Source organism: Haemorhous mexicanus, chromosome 3 (assembly GCF_027477595.1).
Source record: "Haemorhous mexicanus isolate bHaeMex1 chromosome 3, bHaeMex1.pri, whole genome shotgun sequence".
NCBI classification, from domain to species: Eukaryota; Metazoa; Chordata; class Aves; order Passeriformes; family Fringillidae; genus Haemorhous; species Haemorhous mexicanus.
In genome coordinates, this window is record NC_082343.1 from 9,625,849 (window position 1) to 9,651,407 (window position 25,559).

At 42.9% G+C, this 25,559-nt stretch overlaps 1 protein-coding gene across 2 annotated transcripts in view; it reads right to left on the reverse strand.

The window, feature by feature from the left end:
• Nucleotides 1-25,559, reverse strand: part of TTBK1 (tau tubulin kinase 1) — a 91,490-nt gene that overhangs the window by 23,614 nt on the left and 42,317 nt on the right. For both annotated transcript variants that reach the window (XM_059840780.1, XM_059840781.1), the window contains 5 exons: nucleotides 25,089-25,214; nucleotides 19,017-19,171; nucleotides 18,075-18,294; nucleotides 14,252-14,427; nucleotides 13,103-13,661 (listed from right to left, as the gene is read on the reverse strand). In XM_059840780.1, coding sequence (XP_059696763.1) covers nucleotides 13,103-13,661; nucleotides 14,252-14,427; nucleotides 18,075-18,294; nucleotides 19,017-19,171; nucleotides 25,089-25,214 — 1,236 coding nt within the window. The remainder of the gene's footprint in view (nucleotides 1-13,102; nucleotides 13,662-14,251; nucleotides 14,428-18,074; nucleotides 18,295-19,016; nucleotides 19,172-25,088; nucleotides 25,215-25,559) is intronic.

Genomic DNA, 25,559 nt, shown 5'->3' on the forward strand with positions numbered 1-25,559 from the left:
TCCAAGGAAGTCAGAGGGAGGGAAGGCCTCTTGGCTGCTCGAAGTGCTCTAGGGATTGTATGAGGCACCATGAGCTATGCAATGCATACGAAACCGGTGCAGGAGACATGCTCTGCAGGTTTTTGGGAATGGCAAAGGCAGGAGGGAGTGCAGGTATCCAGGGATGCAATAAGGGTGCAGGGGATGAGGTTCCATGAATGGAATGGAGGTAAACCAGGGGTTTACCAATGTGTGGAGTGGGACACACACAGGAGACCAAGGCAGAGCAAAAAGACTTTGTCATATGGAGAAGAGATGGGAGAGGCGAATTGGAACAAAGAGGCAACCAGGTCTAAGAGAACCTCTCAGTAGGGAAGGTGAGGGGGTTCTGCATGTGAGGTCTACCAGCAGTGTGGGGCTATAGCCAACTGCTGCTGTTCTTGCATCCAGATTCAGATTTGAACAGAAGCTGGGTGGCAGCCGCTGAGCAATGTCTCTGCTTACAGAGCAATAACAAGATCCCAGAGGAGAACATCAGCTGCCTTATCTCAATCCAGCCTGGAAGCCACTGTCCAAGGACAGCTTCTCCATCCTGGGTGAGGGAATGTCAGCTGCCATTCAGCCCAACAAACACAACTTCTGAACAAGCTTGTCCCTTTCAGAGCAACAGTCCTGCAGCAGCCTTGACCACCACAATGCCCAGGTTCAGACACACAACAAAGAGAAGGAGTGGTAGGACAGGAGTGACTTCTTCATGAAGAGGTAGTGTAAGGATGGGGTTATATCCCCCATATGGCTGTTTTACAGGGCATTTCTATCTTACTTTCTGTCATCACTGCAACAAAAGAGACTTTAAATAGTGAAAGAGGCGATGCACTGTAACTCTTTCACATGCCTGCCCCCCAACAGTAGTAAAAAATAATGGGAATGGTAGACAAGGTCAGGCTTACACCATGGACTTCATCATCATGGGGGTACCAAGAGGATACTCCTAATGAAAACTGGCACCTGCAGAACTGCACCTGTGTCAGTGCAACTTATTTTCAGTCAACCCCCTCCCACCAGAACAGTCTCCCCTGAAAGTGAATGCGTGCTGGCACAACCACATTTACCCAGGGCTAGCTTAACCCAAGCATTTACAGTAACATTTTCACAGAAATCGTACCTCATTAGCTCCTTCCTGAGGGAAGGAGGCTGAGGAGAGAGCAATAAATTAGAAACATCTCCCGTTCTGCATAGAAAGAAAGTGAAAGGAGCCAAGAGGCCAAGATATAAAAAGATGGCTTTTATATGTATATACAAGTGATGAGCATTTGCTCACTGAAGTAGATCATGAGATCCCAGCAGCAGCTTCCTGTCCTGATGCCAATGATCTCTGTGAGGGAGTGGCAAATGCTCATTTCTAATTTGGACTCTGAGGGAAACACGTGCTATGTACAATGGGAAGTAAAAGAAGAGTATCTCCCTCAGGATGCAAATCCTGTTCTAGGACCCTTCTGATGAACCCAATTTGCCTAAGAGTCTGATGCTGAAAGGGAATTTTATTTCACTAGTGTTGATTCCTGCTGGCTTATTCCATCTGAAGAACTAAAAAAAAACCCTACCAAACATAAAAGGACAAATAACTAGGGCAACTAACTTTTCAGCCCACTGCCCCATGATCAGTTTTCATGTCAACAGCCTTCCATCAGTTGGGTTTTTTGCCAACTGATTTTGGATATATTTACATTTATAATTGCAGTCATTATAAATTAAACACAATAAATAAGTGCAATATAAATGTAATCCACATAAGTTTTTTTTTTTAGAATTGCACTGCAACTAGTTTCAATATTAATTTATTACATTTCCATATATATAAAAAAGACCTCTTTTCACATTTCTTTAATTTGCCAACTGTTCCTCAACAATATGTAGATTCCATAGTAATTAATACAGCATTAGATGACATGTTAAGAAACCTCTTTAAATTGACTATTTTTAATACTTTTTGCATAATACTTTAACATCAGGATTCCAGCCATTAGCACCAATTAATTTCTTCAGAATTAAATTGTAAAAGACATATTGATCATGAAATAAGACTTCCCATAAAGCCCAGGTGACAGCAACATGTCCAGTTATTCTGGTATAGAGCCCAAATTTGATGTTTAACAGGATTGGTTTGAAAACCAATATTTAGAAACCAATTACAGAGACTGAACAGCAAAGAATTCAGTGTCTTTAAATAAAGTATTTCAGTGGTTTACCACACACCTATGTCTTTAAAATGAGCATCTTGCTTCTAGGTTTACCTTTGCTATTTTATCTTCCAGCACTTAGACTCATATCTTTGCCTGGCAGGTTAAAACCCCTCTTGCTCTATTCAGGCAGAGACACCTAACAGCAATCATGTCACTTTTTAGTTTTGCATTTAATGACAGACTGCATTTCTTCCAGCTTATTCTACAAGGCAGGTTTTACAGAAGCATTCTGGTATCACTTCTTCTCTTTCAGGTTTTGAAAATCTTTTACAAAAATTTCCATCCAAGACTTGGATATGTCTGGTTGTGATCTCACCACCACAAAAGACCTTCCTCTGTTCATATCTTCTCTTTTCCTGCTAATACACTGAAGAAGAATTTATTTATTATTTTTTTGTTTTTTGTTTTTTTTTCCTGCAGCAGCAGCATAGTGAGAACTTAGATGCAGCTAATTACTTCACCTAACTGCCACCTCATTTTGGGAGACAGCATCTCCCAGGGCACAGTTTCTCTCATTTTGTACATGTGACTTACATCTTTCATACTCCAAACATGACCTTGTCCCTGTGTGGATGCAATCATCACTTTGAACACAAGCAATTTATCAAGCAATTCAGATCTTTCTGCAGAGCTGATCTGTCAGTAGTGTTTTATCAAACCACCCACCTTCTGTCACTGCAAACCTTCTCCTCAGTGATTTCTTTGTTCTTCCTGACAGCCACTAAAGGCATGGAATAGTGCTGAGTTAAGGGTAGGAGGTCAGGAGTCCTAATGAGAAACAGCCCCTCTTGTAAGAGATAGCAACATATAAACACATTTTGTTTGCTTAGTTGGCTTTCAATTTATTAATAATTTTAACTGGAAGAAAGCCTTACTGAAGTCTGTATAAATCAATCACTTTATAAATCAGATTTTTGAACTTAGAAAAGCAGTATCAAGTTTATGTGAGTAGCATTATGATGAGCAGCATTAGACAGATTACTGACCTTTGAAATTTATGTATGGAGCTACTTATTGGCTAGTCATTGTTTTTGTCTGAACAAAAGGCTTAGAGTTTATAAATACCCAGTTATCCAGTTTGTTCCCTTTTCTGACTGGCAAAACTAAAAATTGTTGGATTTTTCTTTAAAAATAGAACAAGAGTAATTTTAATTCCTAAAATTGACTTTGAAAAGCGAACATCAGTGTTTTGGACACTATGAACAAAAATTATTGAGAGTTCCTGATTTAAGTCTAGTGCTTTCACAAATTCTATTTTTTCTGGAATCTGTTCTTCCATCAAAGTCTCTAGAAGATGGAAAAAAAATAACACCAGAGCAGAGTCTACTTAAGGAAATCATCCCTTCTCATGTCCCTTTGAGAAGAGCAAATCCTTGCTCTTTCTGGCATCTGTCCTTGACAAGGGAACTGCCAAATAGGATTAGGCTAGTGGTTAATCCAACCCAAGTAATTTTGGCAATGCCAGTACCTTTTTAAAAAAATAAAGCTCATGAAAAAAATGCAGATAAAAATTTTGTCTGATCAGTAAACTGTCCTGTTCACACATGTTCTTGGGGCAAATCAAAAGAAACTGATGCCACTGATTCAAGAATGACTGTGGGAAGAGGCTGCTCATACCTGTGCCGAATCTTCTCAAGGAGGGAGTATTGCCCTCCCCCCCCCCCCCATCTCCATCCCTGCACCCCCAGGATGCTCTGTCAGCATGTCAGCCTGTCAGACCACGTCCATGCAGACACACTTGGCCAGGTGCTAGGAACTTCAGAAAGCACCACCCACCCTGTCTGGGGCTGCACTATCTGCTCTTGCTTATGGGAAGGTGAATCTAATATTAAGGAAGCCTCGGGTAGGGCAGATGTACCTACAGAAAGCACTGCTTGGGAGGAATTGTTCCTTCAAAGCCCAATGGAAACACCCTACCCATGCAGTGATACCTCCATGCCACAACTTCCTTCCAACACCCACACTTACTCCAACCCATTTTCACATCTGCCTGAGCTTTCTGCACGTTTTCTTGCCCGTATTCTACGCATGTATATTTTCTGCACAGTATTTTACTTTGGACTCACACTTCCCTAAAGCCCTGAGCACCAGCAATGACCCCTTCTTCCTTCACCTTAACATCCATACTGCCCGTTCTCCCAGAAGATGAGACCAAAGGCTCATGGCAATAGAAGACAGTTACCACATTCACTTGACTACAGAAAGTCTTCATACAGTCTGGTGTTTTACACTGCAACTCTGCTGAGAAGGGCAATATATTTGTGCAAACACAGGAAATAAGGATACTTATGACAATTTAAATTAACTTTGATCTCCCTTTTCTTTTGAGATTCACAGTTTAAGCAAGGGGCTTCATGGGCTCTGTATACCAGGAGCTGAGGCCACTTTATTTCTCAAATGAGATCTGTTATCACAGGCATTTCCAAGCAAGGCCAAGAAGCAGGACTGCTCTGCCATTGAAAAGCTGCAGTTGCCTAAAATTTCTGGAATTTAAAACCAGCATAATTTACAGCTGGATCAGTAAGAAAATCTTTGCTATCCAACTTGACAGTCAGTGCCTCTTGGGGGCAGGTAGGAAAATTTGGAGCAGCTTAGGAGTGGAGAGCAGACAAACAGTCCCACTGTCATGTAACAGAGGCACAGCCAGAGAGACAGAAATGTGTGGTCACTGTATGGAAACCAAACTGCAACAAAAGCAAGGGGATTTCCAAAGCCAAAGCAACAAAGAGATACATGATTGTAACTCCACAAGAGGGACAAACCTGAGGTCCTGCCTCAGGTGAGCTTTGAGTGGGAGTCTGCCTACATCTAGATGGAGTAAAACCGCCTACAGATTCGGCCCAGTGTAAGACACCAGCAGAGATGCTTGAGCCCATTTGCTGAGGAAGGTAACGCTCGCCGATACCTCCACGGTCTCTCCATCCCAGTCATAACTTGACAACGTTTGCCGCTCGATCGCACGCGTTCAGCGAGGCAGCCCTGCGCTTCCTACCCCGAGGCCCGAGCGGGTTTTTCAGAGGAGCCCTGGCACCCGCCTCTTTCACACGCCACGCCTTCACCATCTGCGTTCTCATCTTCGGCCTCGCCGCCGCCCCTCGCTCGGGCTGCTGGCAGGTTTAAAAGGTAGATGCTTTCAGTCTCTGTGGGGTCTGGTTGCAGGGGCTTTGGAAGTTACAGTACCTTAGGCCAGTGTTGTCTGGGATTCAATATTGCATTTAAGTGGTGACACATTGTGGGTGGGCGGGATCTATTATTGCATTATGGAGGCCGCTGCTTCCCTGAACAGGCTATGTTTTGTGTGTGAAGCGGGCCCACACCTGCTGGAGCTGGGACCTGGAAATGCGGAGGACGGAAGGCATGAGTCTGTGGTTTCCTGCCGTGAGGGGCATGTGCCTGCGGTGGGGCATGCGCACGGGGCTGCTCTCCGCCGAACGGCTGCGCTGTATGAAAGTGCCACCAACGTGAGGGTAGTGTTCTGTCTCCAGGGTTGAGGAGGAGAAAACGGAGGACGCCAGTCTTCTCAGGGGGCTGTACCTCGGGAGGGAGTGCTGAGAAGGCCTGTCCTCCTCCAACTGAAAAAGACCAAGAAGAGTGGAGGAAAAGGTGTCAGGCAAAGACTTGACTCGCCCCTGGTTTGTGATGCGCATGCTGCGGACATCTTCGCTGGCGGATGAAAAATGCCTTTGCTCTACACAGGGCCTTACTTACTGCTCTCTATGGCTATCAGTTCCCAGGGATGCTATGGGCACCACGGAAGCCTGCCACGCTCTCCCCAGCCACAGGTGGACCAGAGTGACACCAGCAGTGCCAGGCTCTGCTACTCTGTCCCCTCCTCTGGCTCTTCAGGCCACGTGCCTCACCTCTCTGTTCCACTGGCAGTGCTCATCTTGGCATGTCACTAAGCTATTCATACATCTTGCATATGGGTAAGAGTCAAACTCTGAACACATTTGGAAACCACATGGATGATAAAAGGTGAAACAGTGCTAAAATGATTATGTGTATTTGAAAGTGAGGGATTCTCAGGGGCTCTTTCAATGACTCTTATTAAAACTCACTCCAGGGATTTGAAAAAGCAAGTCTGAGGGCTGTTAGTAGACTTTTCTTTTCTCACACTTACATTGCTGGCCTCCTGATACATTTTTATATTGAGTACCTGCAGGGGGAGTGTTAATGCTTCCAGTTTTGGTAAGCAGTGGGTAGACAGCAGCTGGACAGGCAGGCAGAGTATAATTCTCCTTTCAGTGAGAAATTCAAAACACAGGGCCATAGGAGGACATGAGGAGAAGATGCACTCTTAGGTTCCTTTTCTGCTTCTGTGATCCTGGGATAGTTAGGAGAGAGAGGAGCTACACCCACTGAGGCCAGTTTGAGTCAGGATGAGATTGCAGTCCCTACCTTCCCTTTATGCTCTGAATGGAAGAGAGAGGCATTAAGGGAATGACTTCAGATCCTTCACCCTGAAAGTGCTAAGCCCTTCCTTCCCTTTCTACCTCTTTTATGAAACTAGCACTTTCACAAGGGTCAGCAGTCTCAATTCCAGAACCAGACCTTTTACCTGGAATCATTTTTTTCCCTTCAAGGGAAGGAAGGGAAAATGGAAATGCATTCCTTTCCTTGTGCTGCATTTCTTTTCAGGAAGTCTCTGCAGGTGAAATGTGGAAAGGTAATATTGGATTTTCTTTAAGCCAAAACTGCTCACCTTACCTTACTGGAGATGTTGCACTTGCACTAGAAAAAGAGCTCAATGTCATCCAGTGTCATCTCTTTCCTGTCACCTTCAATATCTCTGCAGTGCTTTGAGGCAGATATCTTATCTTCAGAAGTGCCTGAGAGCTACTCAGTTCGTGGTTGGCATTAAATGTGAAAAGCAATTATTCACAGTCCTAAATGTACTGCATGTCACTGCATAGATCTGAGTCTCAGATAATAATAATGTAATGCTGTCATACAGAGTACTTGAGAGAGACACATAAAATCTAGACAGCAGCTCTAATTTCTCAAAAAGACAACCATCTTCTCTTTGCAAAGATAGTGCAGAATTTCAGCCCTGGGTGTGCTATTTGCAAGTCGCACAACTAAGCATTACTGGAATTTTTATTCCTAGTTTTTGTTCCATGTTTGGGTTCAGCATATTGTATACCTTCCAAGGTATGTATCATTTTGAAATGGTAAAGACTTCTCAGATCTCAAAGGATCACTCCAGCTACCCAGAGAGACCTCCTCTACAGCACAGGAGCAAGGAACTTGCCCAGGCCATGAAGAAGCAATTACAACACTCCATCAGCAAGTGCATTTTGCTATTGCTGCCTCCTGGATGAAGCTGAGCTTACAGACATGCCACCTTGTCTCCCTGATGCTCTAATGCTTCAATTACTCAATCAATGCTGAGGGTGCTGCCCCCCTTTATCCCTTTGCAGCAATCAGGCTGGACCACCTTCCACCAGGCTTATTCTGCTCTGTTTGGACAGGGTCAGTAGGACACTTTGTATGGGAAGTCCCAGGAGAATGTGATGCCAATAGAACTCAATATATTTTACAGATATAAAATGTAATTAGGAATGTCTACTGAGCTTAAGGTTTTGATTGCTATTACGTGATATATATATATATATTTATATTTAAAGAACATATGTAAATATTACTTCCACTACCATCCTTTTGCTGATCCTTTATCCCTAACACATGGATGGACAGGAACCCTGAATCTAAAGAGTATAAAAGGCCAACTCTACACTCATCCTTCTCCATCAGCTGACAAGCTTCTCTTCTCATGTGGAGGGAAGACAGAGGAGCTGACTGTCGAAGAATCACATCATCTACAACAGGCATCAAACACAGACCAGTGGGAATTACACTGGGTGAGGGGCAATGAGTCTTCCCCTCTGCCAATGCCCATTTCTCACCACTGAGAAATGGTCCCTCAGGTGCCCTCAGAGCAGCCCACAGAGAATTTGCTGTAGAAGGCAAAGGAAACCAAGACACACAGCTCCTTTTCCCCTGCTGCCCTTGCAGTCTTGAGACATGGACAATTTTAAGCAAGTCCACTTGTGGCACTCTCCTGGCTGTGTGAGAAAAGAGGCCAAAGATAGCATCAAGATGATTTTAAAGAATGGTTTTAACTAACAGCTGAGTTGGTGAGGAAAAATACACTAGTGCCTCTTCACATTGGGACCTTTTCAGATGGACTCTAGGCCTGTAAGAATCAGCCTAAGCAAAATGATCTCTGAACCCTCTAGAATATATTCAAGGATAGGTAAAGCAAAGTAAATATCACCTCCCACTTTAATTTTTCACTTCTCTTGTGGTTTTTGTAGATGTGACACCATTTGGACAGGCATGTCTTAGGCAGGTGAATCCCCAAACATTTTGTACAATGCCAACTGCACTAGCAGCAGGGGAGACTGAGAGTCAAGAAATACCTACGAGCACAGACCTGAGCACAGTCAGAAATAGTTTCTAAAATTCACACATGTATGAACACTTGTAAGTCTTTTCACTGCAGAAGGCAGCAGTAAGTTGCCATCCCTGTCAAATATCAGTGAATTTATTCAGCATACCTAAGAACTTGACAGATTTTTAAATTATATTGCGAGGTATGGGTTTAAATTATTTCCAGCAGTAACAGCAACCCTGTGTCAGGATTAATAGGTAAACAGAAGTGTAGCTTCAATCTTTTCTTCCAGTCATTCTTTATCTATTTCTACAGCTTTATCTGCACACTAGTGCCTAAAAAAACCCCTGAGTCTTACTAGGTCATCCCTGAAATGCATACATTAAAGTAAATCCTTAGAGCTCTGTTAAACAGATGTACTGAGTAATGCACAGAGAGAAGGGCTTGAACAGGACACAGTTTTTGTTCTCCCTTTATACCAGGTCTTCCCATGAGATCTGTGCTCCACTGCAGCCATTTTCTTGTCATCTGAAACTGGGAGATTCCTAATATGTGAGAATATTTGGGTCAAAAACTCCCCCAGGCTATTCAGAGCTTCCTCTGTACTTGACTTTCCTCACAGCAGCATCTGATCATTCTGTGCTCCCTCCTACACCCACAGAGTTTTAATGAGGACAGCACCATCTCTCACATTTGAGCTACAGTATCTGTCTTCCAAACCACTGACATATTTGAAGAAATATCTGAGTTCTAAATGAGGATAACTCAGGGAACTAAAGGCTGGTCAGCCTGGAAAGGACATGGAGCAAATCCTCCTGGAAGAAGGCATTTCCAAACATATGAAGAAGGTGCAGTCAACACAGATATATGAAGGGGAAATCATGTCTGATGAGCCCAAGAGCTTTCTGTGCTGAGAGGACTGGGTGGGAGGTTGTTGATCTTGACTTTAGTAAGGTTTCTGGCACTGTCTCCCATAAAATCTTCATAGACAAAACAATGAAATATGGGCTAGATAAGCAGATAGTGAATTAGACTGAAATCCATGGGCTCCTGGTCATAAACCACTGTGTTTGGAGAAAAAGTGTCCAGTCATTAATGGTGTAGCCAGGGGCTGATAATGCAGCCACTACTGTTTAACAACTTAATCAGTGACCTGGATGATGGGACAGAGATGGGACCTTCTGCAGATTCACAGATGACATAATACTGGGAGGAGTAGCTGACACACCAGAAGGCTTTGCTCACATCCAGAAGTGCCTGGATAGGCTGGTGAAATGGGAAAAAGGAGTTTCACTAAGTTCAACAAAGGGAAGTGGGGAAGAACAGAACACACTGTGGGCCACCTGTTTTGGAAGCAGTTTGACAGAAAAGTACCTGGAGGTCCTGGTGGACTCTAAGCTGAACACAAGCCTTGGTGGCAAAAAGGGCCAACAACCCCTCAGGATGTGTCAGGAGTGCAGCCAGCAGGCTGAGGGAAATGGTCCTTGCCCTCTGCTCAGCATTGGTGAGTCACACCTGCAGTGCTGTGCTCCAGTTCTGAGCTGCCCAGCACAAGAGACATGTGGACATGCTGGAGATAGTCCAGAGAAGGGTCACAAAAATGATGAAGGGACTGGAAGACCTTTCATTTGAGGAGAGGCTGAGAAAGCTGGGACTGTTTAGACTGGAGAAGAGAAGGCTCAGGGGGATCCTTAACAACATTTATAAATACCTGATGGGAAGATGGATCCAGACTCTTCTTAGGGATGTCCAGTGAAAGTAAAAGAAGAAAGGAACAGAAATTGAAATACAGGAAATTCCATTTAAACATTTTAAAAAGTTTTTTACCATAACAGTGATTGTACACTGGAACAGGTTGCCCAAAGAGGTTGTGAAGTCTCCATCCTCAGAGATACTTTGACTGGACACTGTCCTTAGCAACCTGCTCTAGATGATCCATCTTGGAGCAGAGGGTAGAACTAGATGATCTCTAGAGGTCCCTTCCAACCTCAGGCATATTGTGATTCTATGACAATCCAGAAGTCACTGTCTTTCTGCCAGTTACAAGTGATGGCTCACAGACTGGAGCCAGAGAATGGAGAAACAGAAGGAAGCATTAGTGCAGGGATTCCCCATTTGCTTTCACTGAGTATGCTACTGACACCAAGGGATGATCACCAGCTTTTGGGACACCAGAATGAGGTCACAAATGGGTACAACAAAGCTTACGACTTCAGTCATGGTAGTTCAGCATTTAGTGAAATGTTTACCTATCTTACAGGCTCAGTTCATATTTAAAGATAAGGAAGATTTACTCACCCACCCACACACACACACATACACACACACAACTAAATCACCGTTTTAATCAAACCCAGAGAAGCACAAGCATGAGCTACAGGAAAAATCTGTCATTGCTAATGAGGCCTTCAGTATTTTCACTAGTTAAGTCCTTGGTCAACTTCTTATTAGTGTCCCAGCCATCCATCCCTCCATATTTGCTGCACCTAAGGAAAACAGGTTTTTACTTCCCTTTAGGCACCAAGTCCCTTTGAGAGTTAATAGCTGGTTTTGTGACAGCAAGTGGAAAAATATGAGTATCACTGCACAGCTGCAGTGGTAACTGAAGGATTCAGACATCAAAGGAAGAAGCACTAAATCCCAGTCAGCTAAAGAAGTCCAATGTTGGTCCATGTGTACAAAGCTAGGCCACAGAGTTAATAGAGGGTATTTCAGAACATAGGAACATAAAAACCAAAAAAAAAGCAGTTTGCTGGAGAACAAAGGCTGCCTAATATATTAGCAGTAATCACACCCAATCCCATTATGTTACCTTTTTTGCCTGCTTTTTAAATATCACTGTTCAGCGATAAGAAGTCTTTGTGCTGCATCATATCCAACTCCCCCAGTCATTCCACATAGGGGTGTATGTGCTGTGGCCAAGAAGGCCTCTCCAGGCTTCTTTAGCCACACTAAATATGTCAATGAAGTGTTCCTGCTGTTGTTTACAGCTGGTTCTTATCAGCTGGCTCTTACCATGTTCATTGCATCTTGCAGATCCTGCACTGACCAACCCCCAAAGTGTACAGACCACAGCAAATTCAGACACAGACCCTTCCGACTCTGCCAATCTTGCCTTATGCAATTTCTAGGTATCTGGGGCATGCAACATATTGGCTTTCTACAGCAAACACCTCTACCTAGGAACCCTTCAACTGGAATGCAGTCTCTAGGAGAAGCATGTGCTGCTTCTGTTCCATGCTCAGCAGGACAGCCCTTGTGCTTACTGACAGCATTTCCAGCCATCCTGTAAATGCTCATACACCTTAACAGGGAACACCTTGCCTGGTGATTTGCAAAGATTTGCTTTGATTCCTTGTACATAGATTCTTGTCTCATTCATGGTTTTCTTCTTGTATCTCTTGGGGATCCAGAGAAGAGAAGATTCTGGGCAAGACCTGAATAGAAGGATGTTCTTTTACCATGCTTCAGTCCAGTGAACACTTCCTTGGAGAATACGCTCAAGAGGGAGGCAGAAACGAAATTATCATCTTCCAGACAGGTACAGGCTGACTGCACTGTCATAGGAGGGTATCCCTGTGTACATGACTCAAAACTTGCCTGCTCTTTGCTTTGCTTATGGATCCCACATGCACGAGAGAGCTTCATCAACATATAAATACAAAAAGCTCTTTGGGAAACAATTTGATTGCCTCTTGCACTGAACACTCTGGGACAGCCTTCTTCTTAAACAAGAAGATTGGGTATGACAGGAACTCTGTGCCTAGTGTATCATATTTTTCCAGCTAATCTAATAAATCACCTCCTACTAAAAACTGAACTACTTTTATAGCATCAGAAGACCACAGGAAAAAAGCAAAACTGAAAGGAAAAAAGCCCTCTACAACTATATGGAAAAAACACAATAGGTAAAGAACACTTCTGTGAGTAAATGCATGGTAATAGCAATGACTCTCACTGAAGTAAGGTTGATGAGATGTATGTGCTGGCTACTCTGAGCTTTTTGTTAGGTATTTAGAAGAAAGATTAATTTTAGGGAGTTATTTTATGATTTGCATTGCTATGGGGCTGTGCAGTGCTGATGTGTGATTAGATTAGAGGTCATTCTCTTGCAATACACTCCTATTTTTGCTGAGAAACTATGTGGAGATGGACTAGCAACACTAAGCAGTCCATACAGCTAAGCAGTTACTAACAAAACTCTGTGGGAGAGCATAAGAGGAGTGACTAGAGATAACCAAGTCACAGCTGTGCTCTCCTCTTGTCCCTGTACCAAAATGGCTGAAAAATTTTCATAACAGTGTGTCCTCAGAAGGACATCACTGGCTTTTGGGAGCACTTCTAAGGTGTTCACAACATTTGCCAGCACTGTCAGAAGAGTTTTACAAGAGCATCCATGCTTGGAATCAAAGACTTCTCCAGTACAGTTGAGATTTCCTAAGATGATGCTATGATAGGCAACAAGGTAGAGACCCAGGGATCTTACCTGTCTCTGAGGACCAGTAGGTTCAGATTCTCGTCTCCTTTGTCGGAGGGCTGGTGCTGAATGTAAGGGGGAGTGGGCTGGACTTCCTGTCTGCTGTTCATGTCTACTGTCAGACACTGTTTGAGAAGGTCCTTCATGTCTATGGGAACTGTCCTCCTCAGTCACAGGCAGCATACCCCGACTTCGCCCATCATGAGTCTTCGGCCTCACTGCAGCATCTGCCCCCAGGCGCCTTCTCTCTTCCCCATCTTCAATAGGTCTCAGCTCCTCGGGCTCCTCATCCGTGGTTCCAGAGGTGCTTGGCTCAGCACCGGGGTGGAAGTCCTTCAGCTCTGTCTCCTTATCAATGATAACCCACTCCTTGCTGTCAAAGTCCTCCTCCTCCGCCAGCGGCACCGAGCGGAAGGCGTTGCTGAGGGCTTCGTGTTCCACGGAGGCGGACACGTCCATCCTGCCGCTGGCCTGCCGGTCAGCCTGGCCCGTATCGATGGACAGCATCTGGGCTGGCTGCGAGGAGCACACGAGCCGGGATGGAGAGCCAGGGATGTCCATTCGAGACCTAGGGACACAAAGAAGCCATTCAAAACACATCGGGTTTGTGGGTAACGACAGGGACCATAAGAGAAAGCCTGTATAGGCCCTTCTCACTCAGTCCTTGGTACACTTCAGAAAGGCTTAAACAAAAACATTTCTTTAGAACCTACAATGGTGTGAAGAAATGCTTCAGTATGACAGCAATTCAGCATCTCTTTCCCCTGCAGACAGGATGATAATAATTTCCTCCCAACAACATCTTTCCCCTTTGTTAAGTTCTACTGGCTTGTGGAAAAAAACCTCAAACCATGTTCTGATCAATGTTTCTCATTTGGCCTGCATCTGCTGCTTGCTTTGCACAAAGCCAGAGCATCTGCTGCCCAGACTTTAGGACAACTGCAGTTTGCTTTCAACAACGATCATTCAGAAGCCTTCCATGTGTGAGACATCAAAATTTTTGAAGAAAGAAAGGGGAAGTAGAGAAGGAGGTGAACTGAAAGTCAACGTAGATTAAGTTGCAAGCATTGGCTGCTGATCTAATGATTAGGTTGGTCTCAACAGTCAACCCTCAGGACTCTGCTAAAAGCAGAAGGAGGCTACAGAGGGTGAACAAACCTTCTTTCATGGGGATCTGCTTTTCCATCAGCTGTGGAGAGCCGCTCTGACTCGGGGCTGTTGACGCGGCGGTAGCGGAGGGAGCGCACTTGTGCGGTCGGGGACTCCGGAGGCACTCGGACAGGGGAACTGGGGCACACCCCATTTCTCTGCTCCTCTTCCACCATGCACTGAGTCTGGAGGGGGTAAACACAAAGAACTTCAAGATCTGGCCAAAGACATTGATTTCCATCCTTGACTGTACTCTGGACTCTCTCCCAGGATACACTTTCAGCTGCATTTTCACAATCTACACGAGCAATGTCTGAAGGGAGGCAGGGTCCCTCTGCCCTGGCAATCAGCTAGTATTAAAATAACGAATGGCTTTAAAATCAATTCAAATATTTAAACCTTTTTACAAGGTGGCCTATGCATTTCGATTACCCTGAGTGTTGATCCAAAGGAGTTTTCATGGGATAACCTAACTGCTTATCCAAGATGTCTAAGAACCTTGTTTGTCAACATTCATTTAAGCAGGGGCCATGCATTACATTGCAATGTACAAACTTTAAATCTGACTAAGGCATCTCCTAATTACCCGGTAGGTTTGAGTTTTTTGTTTGTTTGTTTTAATCTTGGTCCTTTAAACAAAGTCTTCTATGAAATCCATTCAACCACAACATCTGTAAGAGCTTTCTACAGAGCCAAGGTCATGCAGGGAGATGAACACACTCATGGACACTCTATCATTCCACATTTCCTCTTTCATAGTGCCTTATTAAATTTGATTTTTTAAAATTTAGCAGCAGAAAAGGGAGCTAAAGTAGGTGACCAACACAGCTGCCCTCTGCCTTTCACAGTGCTGATTTTCCTTGGAAGAGAGGGGCAAAAGCAGAGCAGCAGCACAGGAGTTGCATTCAACACTGCTGTGTTGCCAGTCATGCAGCATCAGCTGCTGCACACTGCCTGTGTGGGGATCTGTATGGAGAATGCTTACCCTTCCCTGCCCTACTTTCCCTTGTCCCCCATTAATGCCAGAGGGTCTGAACACAAGCAGCATCTCAGTAAAATGCTGCTGATCCAGACAGCTGCCTTGTCATGCAATGTGTACATGGCAAGTCAGCCAGTGCCCATAAATTAGCAGACCTAAACCACCCAAGCTGGAGCTGGAATGCATAACTAAAGAGCTTTTGCAGCTAAGGAGAGTGGAGGAGAACTTTCAAGCATTAGAGGAAAAGCAGAAGAGATGATAATGATTTAATCTGTAATCCAGTCATGGCCAGGAGAAGGTTAGCAACAAACAAAGGTTAAATGTGTTTGTGAAGGGAGCAAAGTGCTGATGTAACTGTGGGGTAGCATCAACTTGGTAAGATTAAAGAGCAGAGAACTGGGGGATGGTGTGGGAGAACAGCGGCAGTAGTTCTGTCCGAACACAGAAATGGGACAAGTGGGACAGAAGGAGATCTGAATTGTCTACACAGAGAAGTAAGGATCACCTTAGACAGTTATTAGGGGAAAAAAAACATGACAAGCTCCACTCATCGCCTAAATACAAAGAGCAAGACAGGGAGACCCAGTTAATTCTAATGCTACAAGACTGGAAGATGAAGGATATGGTGCTGTGAATAGCAGAAGGGTGTTTAAACACACTAGTGCCCTTGTGGTTCTGATGCCTCAGATTACAAGCAGAGGTGGAGCTGTGCCCTGCCCTTAGGTATCAAATTAGAAGCATCCTTCTTTTCTCCACACAGTGACTGTTACTTAAATAAAAACCAATCCTCTCTCAGAGAACAGTCAGACTAATGATAATAAGTCTAGCAAAGCAAAAGGACAGGCAAGAGTCAAACTAAAGATAACAACTCTCAAAGAAAGGACTTCAGCTTTGGAGAGCTTGCTGCCCTGGGCTTTGCTGCACAGGCTGCTGTGTAGCTACAGAACCTGTCAGAGCTGAAGTGCTCACTGCCATGCTGAGAAACTCCCTAAGGTCCTTTGGCAGCAGCCTGACAACAAACAGCACAGTGCCTGGCACAAGAGTCACCTGTCTGTGCTGTGGAGCTTCTAGAAACCTCCCCTGCCTTTAGCTGCTTGTGAATGAGGTACCCAAGACATGACACACAACTAGCACACAGAAAGGACTCCCCCTGTGAAAAGTCTGACTGAAGAGCATCAAGGCACCTGGTGGTAGAAATGCAAAGAAAAACACACATAAGTTGCTAGGATTTTTCTGTAATATTCTTTTCTTTTTTTTTTAAATATACGTTGTGTGAACAGAACTGTCCCTCTCTGTCAGGCTTTTCTTATTTCATATACCTTCAAATAAAAACTTCTGGGAATGCAGAGTTACCAGTGAGAGATGAAGAAGTAATTTGAACTTCATTCATAATTTCTCAGTGTTGGGGAACACCCCTGCAAATGTTTCATACAGATAACACATTGATCTGAATTATTTGCACTGGAGAATTTTAAATAAATTAGATTATTTCTTATCCATGCATAATGTTTTCTAAGAAGACTAAGGATAGTGGAGATACCTATATTGCTGCAATAAGGACTAACTCTGTACTAGTGGAGACTGAAGTGAATTCTGGTCAGCTCCAGAACACTAACAGACTTAACATGCCAGTCTATAAATGTCCATTAAAGACAGGTTTGTGATGTGGATCTGACAGGCCCTGACAACATTTTAAGTCTGATGAACGTTTCTCTTCTAACAGATTCCATATGTAACTGATGACCTGCCACTAATACTAATTTACTTGCAACATGTAAATTAAGCTTATTAATAAACTAACTATTAATAAACTAACAGATTCTTATACTTGACATTTATCATGGAATCAACCTTCACTGGGGGTGCCTTCAAGAAATGAGATAACATTTACAAGAAAGGACTGAAAAACACCTTAGAGATTATGAGGAAAATCAATTGAAGTATACATTTAATGTGAGCTAAAAAAGCTTAATATGATCTTGGAATGCAGAAATAAAAGAATATTAAGGAATGGTTTCTCTCACTCTTCATAGGGGGTAAACCATTGTTAGATATTCCCTATAGATTTTCCTACCCTTAAAAAGGAAAGTTAAAAAAAGGAAGAGAAAAATGAGTGATGATTCAAGGTACAGAAAAATACAGCTTATGAAGACATCTCTGATTACATTTATTTACCCAAGAGCGTCGCCCTGATTTTTTAAGATTTTCTAAGCCTTCTAATGTTTACATTCTTGTAACAAACTTTCTCACACACTTTCTGTAAATAACTTATTGTTTTGCATTCTTTTATAGAAGAAGAGAAATTTGATAGACTGTTGGTTTGTCCAGTGTTATTAGAAAAGTAGCACTTTCACCCCCCAATCCACTGTCACTTTTAAAAATCTATAAATGTTAGAGTCAGAAAATAAACTTCCCTTTTTTCACCTTAAGAACAGCAGTGTGTGTGCATTGGGTTGTTTCGTGTCCTATAGCAACACAAGAGCTTGGGATACAATAAAATTTTGGTTTTTAATTTCCATGCCCTGGGACATTTCTGATACTGTATCAGCTATGCAAGGACTAGAATTTCCTTCCTTGATCAAAATCCTAGATAATGATAGGATGGTAAAAAAGATTCACTTTAGCATTACTGGCTCCCAAAATGTCACTTGCATAAAGATCTAAATTAATCCCAATGGCTTTTACTCTGTGAAAAAATTCCTTGTAATTTCCCTTTGCCATAGGAGAATTCTTCAATGCTTTTTGGGCTTACTACATAGCATGCTACGTCAGTGGATCTGAGTGGCTTCTAGCAGTCTATGAAACCATTGCCCTACATCCAACAGTCAGAGGAGACAAGGAAATGTTCTTTACTTTGCTGATGCTGATCCTGAGTTTGTTGCGATTCACATCTGTCTCTTCCCAAACTTCACCCTCATTGAAAGCCGTGTTTGGAGCCTGCCCAAGGCCTTCCACTGGCCGACCTGACAGGATGGGAGGAGCATTCTCTTGATCACTCAGATGTTCACCCTGCAGGACATCCTCGGTGTTCTCACGGAGCAGGTCCCCGGGTACCGGAGTGACATTAACCACCCTATAAAAGAGACAAACGGAAAGGTAAAATTATCAGTGTATAAAGAAGGCAGCTTATTACACCACCCCTCAGGAATTTCTCAGCAGATTTTAGGGTATTACTTAGTAGAAAAACAGGCAGTCCCAGATGTGACATCCTGAATCAGAACAGGAGGATTCCGTGTAATGAAAATTACAGAGACAGTAGGATGGATCAGTGAAAGTATCTTGGGACCCTTGATACACAGGCTGAAAACGTCTTCACAAGTGCCCATCACACCAGATTGATCTGTGAAGAAACCTCTCCTTTTGCATGAGCAAATGAGGCTTACTGGGCCTTATGGGTTTTATCTTCTATAACATTACTAGGGATTACTGTTATCCCCTCATGTCAGCCACCCCAAAAGCACCAAGACAGAGCAGTGAACCAGGCCTTATCAAACCTTTTCTATTTGGACTCATCTGTACCTCTGAGCATCAGTCTCAGTGTACCTTTGCAGCAGCACATGAAACACACTATAAACAGGCTGAAAAGCTGTGTTGGAGGTGTGAGCAGTGCATGCACTCAGCAGTTCTCAGCTCACTATCCACCACCACAGACATAAATGAATATAAAAAAAAAGTCAGATCAAGTGGTGCCTTCCATGCTGTTCCACCTTCCCAGAATCATAAAGGCCTTGAAATCTTAAAAAAAACCCCTGAGCTTGTTGTCCACTGTCTGACTGGTACAACTACAACACTCACCCAAACATGGCTGCTGTTTGCCTGGTGTTCTGCTGTGGTGGAGTTGAGGTGCTAGTGGACAACAAGATATCTGTACCAGCCTTCTCCCAGTCAAAGGCTTCATTTTCAGTGATGCCCCTTTCCTTCATGCTGTTCTCGAAAACCGACATGATTAGCTGGAATAGATTTGCAAGAACAATTTCTGTTAAGTAGGTGAGAGTGGCTCTCACCAAAAATCTGAAGTATGTGCACGAGGACCAAGTGCATCTCATAATCTCCAATTTGCCTACGAAAAGTACTGAAAAATGAAAGGAAAACTTTTGAAATTGCAACAGTTGTTTCTCAGGTTGGTTTTGGCTTCAGAAGTAAAATTTCTTCAAACCTACAAAAGAAATGCATGCAACATTTTGACACCGATTCAATGAAACCTTGCAGTTAGCTTGTTACTCCAGCTCTAAATCCATAACTTCAATTCAGCTTTCCTCTAGATTAAACAGTACATTATGCAGAACAGTACATTTGATATGCAGAGTTCAAGGGCTGCCAGAAGACATAAACAGAACAGGAAAAGGCAGCCCTAGGATGCAGACTCATTGCAGTGTCTGGCTTAAATATGGCTTAGTCAGGAGCCCTACGTTGTGTTTAATGTGCATGATGTGGCCTGACACACTTGGCTGCCTAAGAAAACAAAACTCTCAAAAGGATGATAACATTTTCTTTATAAGATGGCAGGTACAAATGCTCATGGTTGATGTGCTCTATGCTTGCTCCTTTTCTAAGAACTGGTATCCTCTAGGAAAGAATGAAGCTACTGTCAATAGTTCTCCATGCACCAATGCACTAGCAGAGAAATCTGATGTTCTGCTGTCAAAAGGAAACTGGATGCTGTAGGCTAACAGAGCAGTGAGGTCCTACATTTCTAATAAAATTATTTAGCTAAATAACGCAGAACTGACAGGATTCAGCCTGTCACTTTCCCTCTATAGGGAGAGAATGCAATGGCAAAAACATTCAGCTTATGGTGTAGAATCAACACTAAGTTATGAATAAAATTTAGCATGAGCAAACATCCTATTTGCAACTACATTCCAGTTCTGTTTTTCAGCATGATCAGAAGGACAGGAAAGCCTGCTATTTCCCACTACCTTCCACCAAACTGCAGAAAAATGCCTATTTACAGCTTTCAGATGAGCCAACTTTTTCCTCCTTTCTGTGACCCAGAACCCTAGAATCAGGTGCACACTCCTGTAGTAACACTACATTTGATTAACAGAATTTCCAGAGCTGGCTGTCAGTCAGATCAGGGCACAGGAAATCCTTAGGATTGTATTTGTTTTCTGACTGCTACTTTAGAAATTATTACTGTCAAGTATCTTTTAGAAATTATTATCCTCACAAACTCACAGCCTTGCAAGAGCTCCACACATTTGTAGACAGATGCCTCTATAAAAGCCATACTGGCTTCTGTTCATCAGATCACCCTCACCCATCTGTCCACTAATGCCAGTCTTATCACAGCTTTTGATTCTTTGTGATGGACATGTCAGGAACAGGGAGTAGTATCTTGTGAAGCTATTTAAAAATTGGTACTGCTTCTGCCACCTTCCATTCCTTTGACACTGAAGCAATCTGAAGTAAGAAACCACATGATAAAATTAGATGTTCAGCTGCCTTATTCTCAGCATTCCTTCAAGGACTCACTCAGTTGAAACAACTTTTGTTACTTTCTGCTATAACTTATTCTGTAACTCTTGCACTTGACTTTGCAGGCCATTAGGGATTTTACAGCCCTTTACTGTACTCCCTGGAGGATCTTCTTCCATGGCTGAAGGATACAGGTATCTTCACCTGCCATTATTCTAAAGCTATTTAATGGACTTACTGAGTCTTCTCAGCTTTCTCTGAAACCTTTATACTTCTGATGAAAGGTCAAAGGAGAGAAATGGAGTGGAAAACTGCACAGAACAGTCCCAGCAACAGCCACTGCTCCTGCCATGCAAAAAGTCACTGGATCCTGTCCAGGGATCCTCTGCTTACAGACAGAATATTAAGAATCAGAAGAGTTTCCATAGTCACTGCAAGCCTCCCATGTTGAGTTTCCTTCTGCTGGACAAGACAATGTGCAATTCCAACTCTGAGTATCAAAGCCACTAGTGGGATAAAGAAGAGGTCCAGTAAGTTTCTCTATTAAAGATGCTACTGCCCATGAGGACATAAAGCTTAATTGCACATTATGTAGTAGCATGCCACATTTTGGGCTGATGGCCCAGAGAATGAGAGAGAAGCAGCCAATGGGGCACAAATTACCCACTAAGCTGTCATGGTACATCTTGTCAAATGGCTTCTCCTGGCCAAGGCTCAGGAAAGGAATCACAATCAATTCTGAAATATCACATATAAAATGTACCCAGCCAGTTATGGATTGTCCAGGTGCTCAAGCCTTGAATTCTATCTAGGAAGATGGAATCTTTCAGCAGAAACTCTGGGCATAGCAAATTGCTCTTGAACAAGTTTCTAATCTGCACTGTACTCTACAACACAGTATTTAAGAATAAATATCAGGCACGCCTCTTTAGGGGCAGACATCCCCTTTTGATAAGGGAATGCTCCTGATTTGTGTTTGTAAATCCTACAAGAATTTCCAGGGGGAAAACACTAGGACTAGAATGGTAGTAACTTGCTGTCTTGTTTTCAACTGGAATAGAGTTCATTTTATTCCCAACAGCTGGTGCAGTGCTGTGTTTTGCATTTAGGGTGAGAACAGTGTTGATAACTGTTGATAACTGCTGCTGGCTGTTGCTCAGTTGTGCCTACCCTCATTCAAGGACTTTTCAGTGTCCCCTGCTCTACTGGTGGAGAGCTGCACAAGAAGCTGAGAGGGAGCACAGCTGGGACAGCTGACCCAAAGGGATATTCCACACCAGAGTGTCATGCCCAGTATATAAATTGGATAAGTTGGCTGGAAGGGACCAATTGCTGCCTGGGGACTGGTTGGGCATCAGGCAATTGTATTTTGCATCACTTGATTTTCTTTTATTTTTATGTTTTTCTTTTTTCTTAATTACAATTATGATTATTATATTCTACTTGTTTCAATTATTGCATGGTCCTTGTCTGGACCTATGGTTTTTTTCCTTTTCTTTTTTTTCTTTTTTCTGATTCTCCTCTCCATCCCACTGTGCAGGGGGTACAATGAGTGAGCAGCTGCCTGGTACACAGCTGCCAGCTGGAGTTAAACCACCACACTGGGTCAGCATGAGAGACTCAAACCAGCACTGGTTGTTCACAGAGAGTCTCTCCCAGTTGCTCTGACAATATCTGGTATTGACTGAATCTAAAGGAGGATGTCCCTATAGGAAACTCACCTTTCCACACCTGCTCAGGATGTGTACAGGACATCTCATACAACAGCTGATGTGATCATTTTTCCTTGACTGAAATGCAATTCACAATGCCCTAGCTGAGGGAATAGGATGAATTCCCAGGGAAAGGCACTTGCCTTTGCACTTTAAATTCCTATAATCTTCCAGGAGAAAAGGTCACTATTACTTTTCTAATACTCATTGCAAAAAGATCTTTGGGGACAGAAGCCAGCCACCTCCCCAGCCATACCTGAAACTACTCTTCTACCAGCTGGACTGTATGCAAGTGTAGTACAAAATATTTTCTACTACATTCTATCTGCACTTTTCCAGGGAAGAGGCATCCCTCTTGCTGTCAAATGAGTCAGAAAACCCCAAAAATGCTGCTCTAACACCCACATCCTCCTGCTGTGAAAGTGCTGAAAGTTTGATCCTAACCATGAGCCAACACTGACAGCAATCCATTAAAGGGACAGACCTGACATCTGAGGACATGAGCCCAAGAAGTACAAAAACACAGGGTATAAGATCCATCACCTGACAGCTCAAGTCTATTTTGTTCTACCATTATTTTCCTCTCCCCTGCTTAGGCAAGTTTGTGTCAACTATGCATCAGAGAGTAGTGATCCCTGGTCACACTTAGTGTCCTGTTACAGTCTGGTATGTGTCTCTTTGAGACATCATCTCAGGGGCCCACAGCTGTAATAAAAATGCCACTCAGCATGACATGTGCTTAGAAGAATCTAAAACTTCAAATTCAATTCAGATTTTTAACTAAGCCATGACTTTATATATTTGTAAACACACTTTCCCAATTTCCTTTATTTCTCTGTGGGTCTGATACTGGTGACAAATTCAAATGGCCTTTGATATAGTTTTTAATAATTCAGAGTAATACATCCAGATAAATCAACATAAAGACATCTCTGAAGCTGAGATGCTTGGAGGATTTGCTGTCTGGAATAGGTCTCCAAGTCAAGCTAGAAGTGGCAAGCTTCAGATGCCAGACTTTTTTGGGGGGGGGGGGGGAGTTCCCTTTTGGGGGCCTCTTGCCCAAGCTGCACCTGCAAGAAACTGAAGGCAAAAAACCAATTCACAGCTTCAGTCAAATGCCCTACTGTGAAAGAGCTGTTTGTGATTTGTACAGCCTGAATTCTGTCTGGAAACATCTCCTTCCATTTCTGTCTCAAGGATGGCTTTTTGGTACCATTAGGACACAATTATTTTAAGCTGGAGTAGAATATAGGAGCATGTAGGTTCAAAAGCAGCTTTGGATATCTCTAATTCAGCCATCTGCTCAAAGCAGAGCTAATTAAAAGGCAGATCATATTTGTCATTCAGCCAATCTTTGGAAATCCCCAAGGATGGAAGTTCCACAGCTTTTCTAAGTACCTGTTTTTTATATACGAATCCACACTCTGAATTTTCAACCCCCCTGCTGGATTTAGTCAAAATTTCCCTTGCTGCCTCTATTCTCCCCACAACTGTCCCTTCAGGCAGTGAAAGAGCAATCTGATCCCCTCTTTGACTTCTCTACTCCAGGAAAAACAAATCCAGGCTCTTCTGCATCTCATCAGTCTACTTCCATCCCTCTGTAGCTCTCCCTCTTAGTGGCAAATACTATTCTTCCACTGCACTATCTAGAAAGTATTTGCCTTTTCCTTTTAAATTTTTAAAAAATATATGGTTGCTATGTTACAACATGTACATGGCTAAACCACAAAGGCACTTTTGGAGAGTGCCTTGTTGGAACACCCTCCTACCACTTTCCCACTCATTTGATGCACTATCAACAGGACCAGACACTCAGATAAGACTGCACAGATCTGCTTATAAAATGTTGTTTCCATCACTGTCTTTAATGTAGAGAGAAAACCATTGTGATAAAAAAAAAGCAACACAGAATCAAGTTGCTTCAGTTCTGTTGTGTTAGTCTGAGTTACTCACATATAGGCTGATAGCAAACACTGAATGGAAGGAAAAACCCTATGTGAGATGAATATTAAAGAAAGAGATAATAATGGCCAAGGCCTGTACAAGTCTGCAAGAAATCAAAGGGGTTGGTGTACACCATTGAGCTGTCAGTGTAGGCTCTTAGACCTTGGCAAGCTGTGCCAAAATTCTGCCACATTTGGAGTACCTAAAAATTTCTGTGTCTTAATGAAAGCTAAAACTACTGTGTTATTTGGGAAGAACCATCTGGTGTGGAGTTCAGGATTATTTTGGACAGGCTGGTGGAAGGAGATGAAGGAACTCTTGAGGTTTTGAAGAACTGTACAGTCCAGCCTCTTTTTCCTGGTTCTAGGAAAGGTATTCCTCAGCTATTGGGCACACAAGACAGAGACTACTTTAGACCTGATTAACACAAGAGATCTGATTATCAGGATGCCTTGTCAAGAACAAAGAGAGCTTTGAAGATTGAATCAAGACTGGCTGACAGAAATGAAGATTGAATCAACCTCTACAAGCAAGAGATGTTGCAAAATGTGTAAGTTTGTTCTGTGATGATTAACCCAATCATTGTAGTAAAAAATTACTAGCCTTCCTAGAACAGTATATAAGGATAAGTAGTCCACAATAAATTTGGATTCTGGTCACCAGTCAGTCTTCCCCATCTCTCTCTCTCACCAATACTCAGACAGATATAAACACATTCATGGAAATGTTAAAAAATCTAGATGCCAATCTAGTGTGCCATGCATCACACTGGGTAACAAAGGCAGGCTCCCACCTGATAGTCTGGCTTGGTGAAGTAGTCTAGGCTTGCAATGTGATCCAGGAAAAGGTGGAACTCTGAAGGCATGTGTTTTAGCAGCATTCGGTGTTCATACTTTTCTTTTATCATGCCAACCTGCTCCTGGAAAAAAAAACCGAAAAACAATACAAACAACAACAAAAAAAAAAAATTCAGAGCCAAGAATCTCTTCCATTGCTTCACATTTATAAAACTTAGCATTCCTGGAACACAGACTCTTCCTAGACCCAGCACAGTGTCTACACACTTCTCCTGTTTGCTGTTCAAGGCCCAAGGAGGTTGGAGCACTGCAGGCAGAGGTCAAAGTGAAATCTTGACTCAGAAGCTTGCTGCACAGGTGACCTACTTCTTTCCAGGGATTTTATTCTTTAGCACAAAGAATTTCCAAGACAACATGAACACTTAGCTTTATTCTGTTTAACTTTCTAATTTCAAATCCCATTTGGC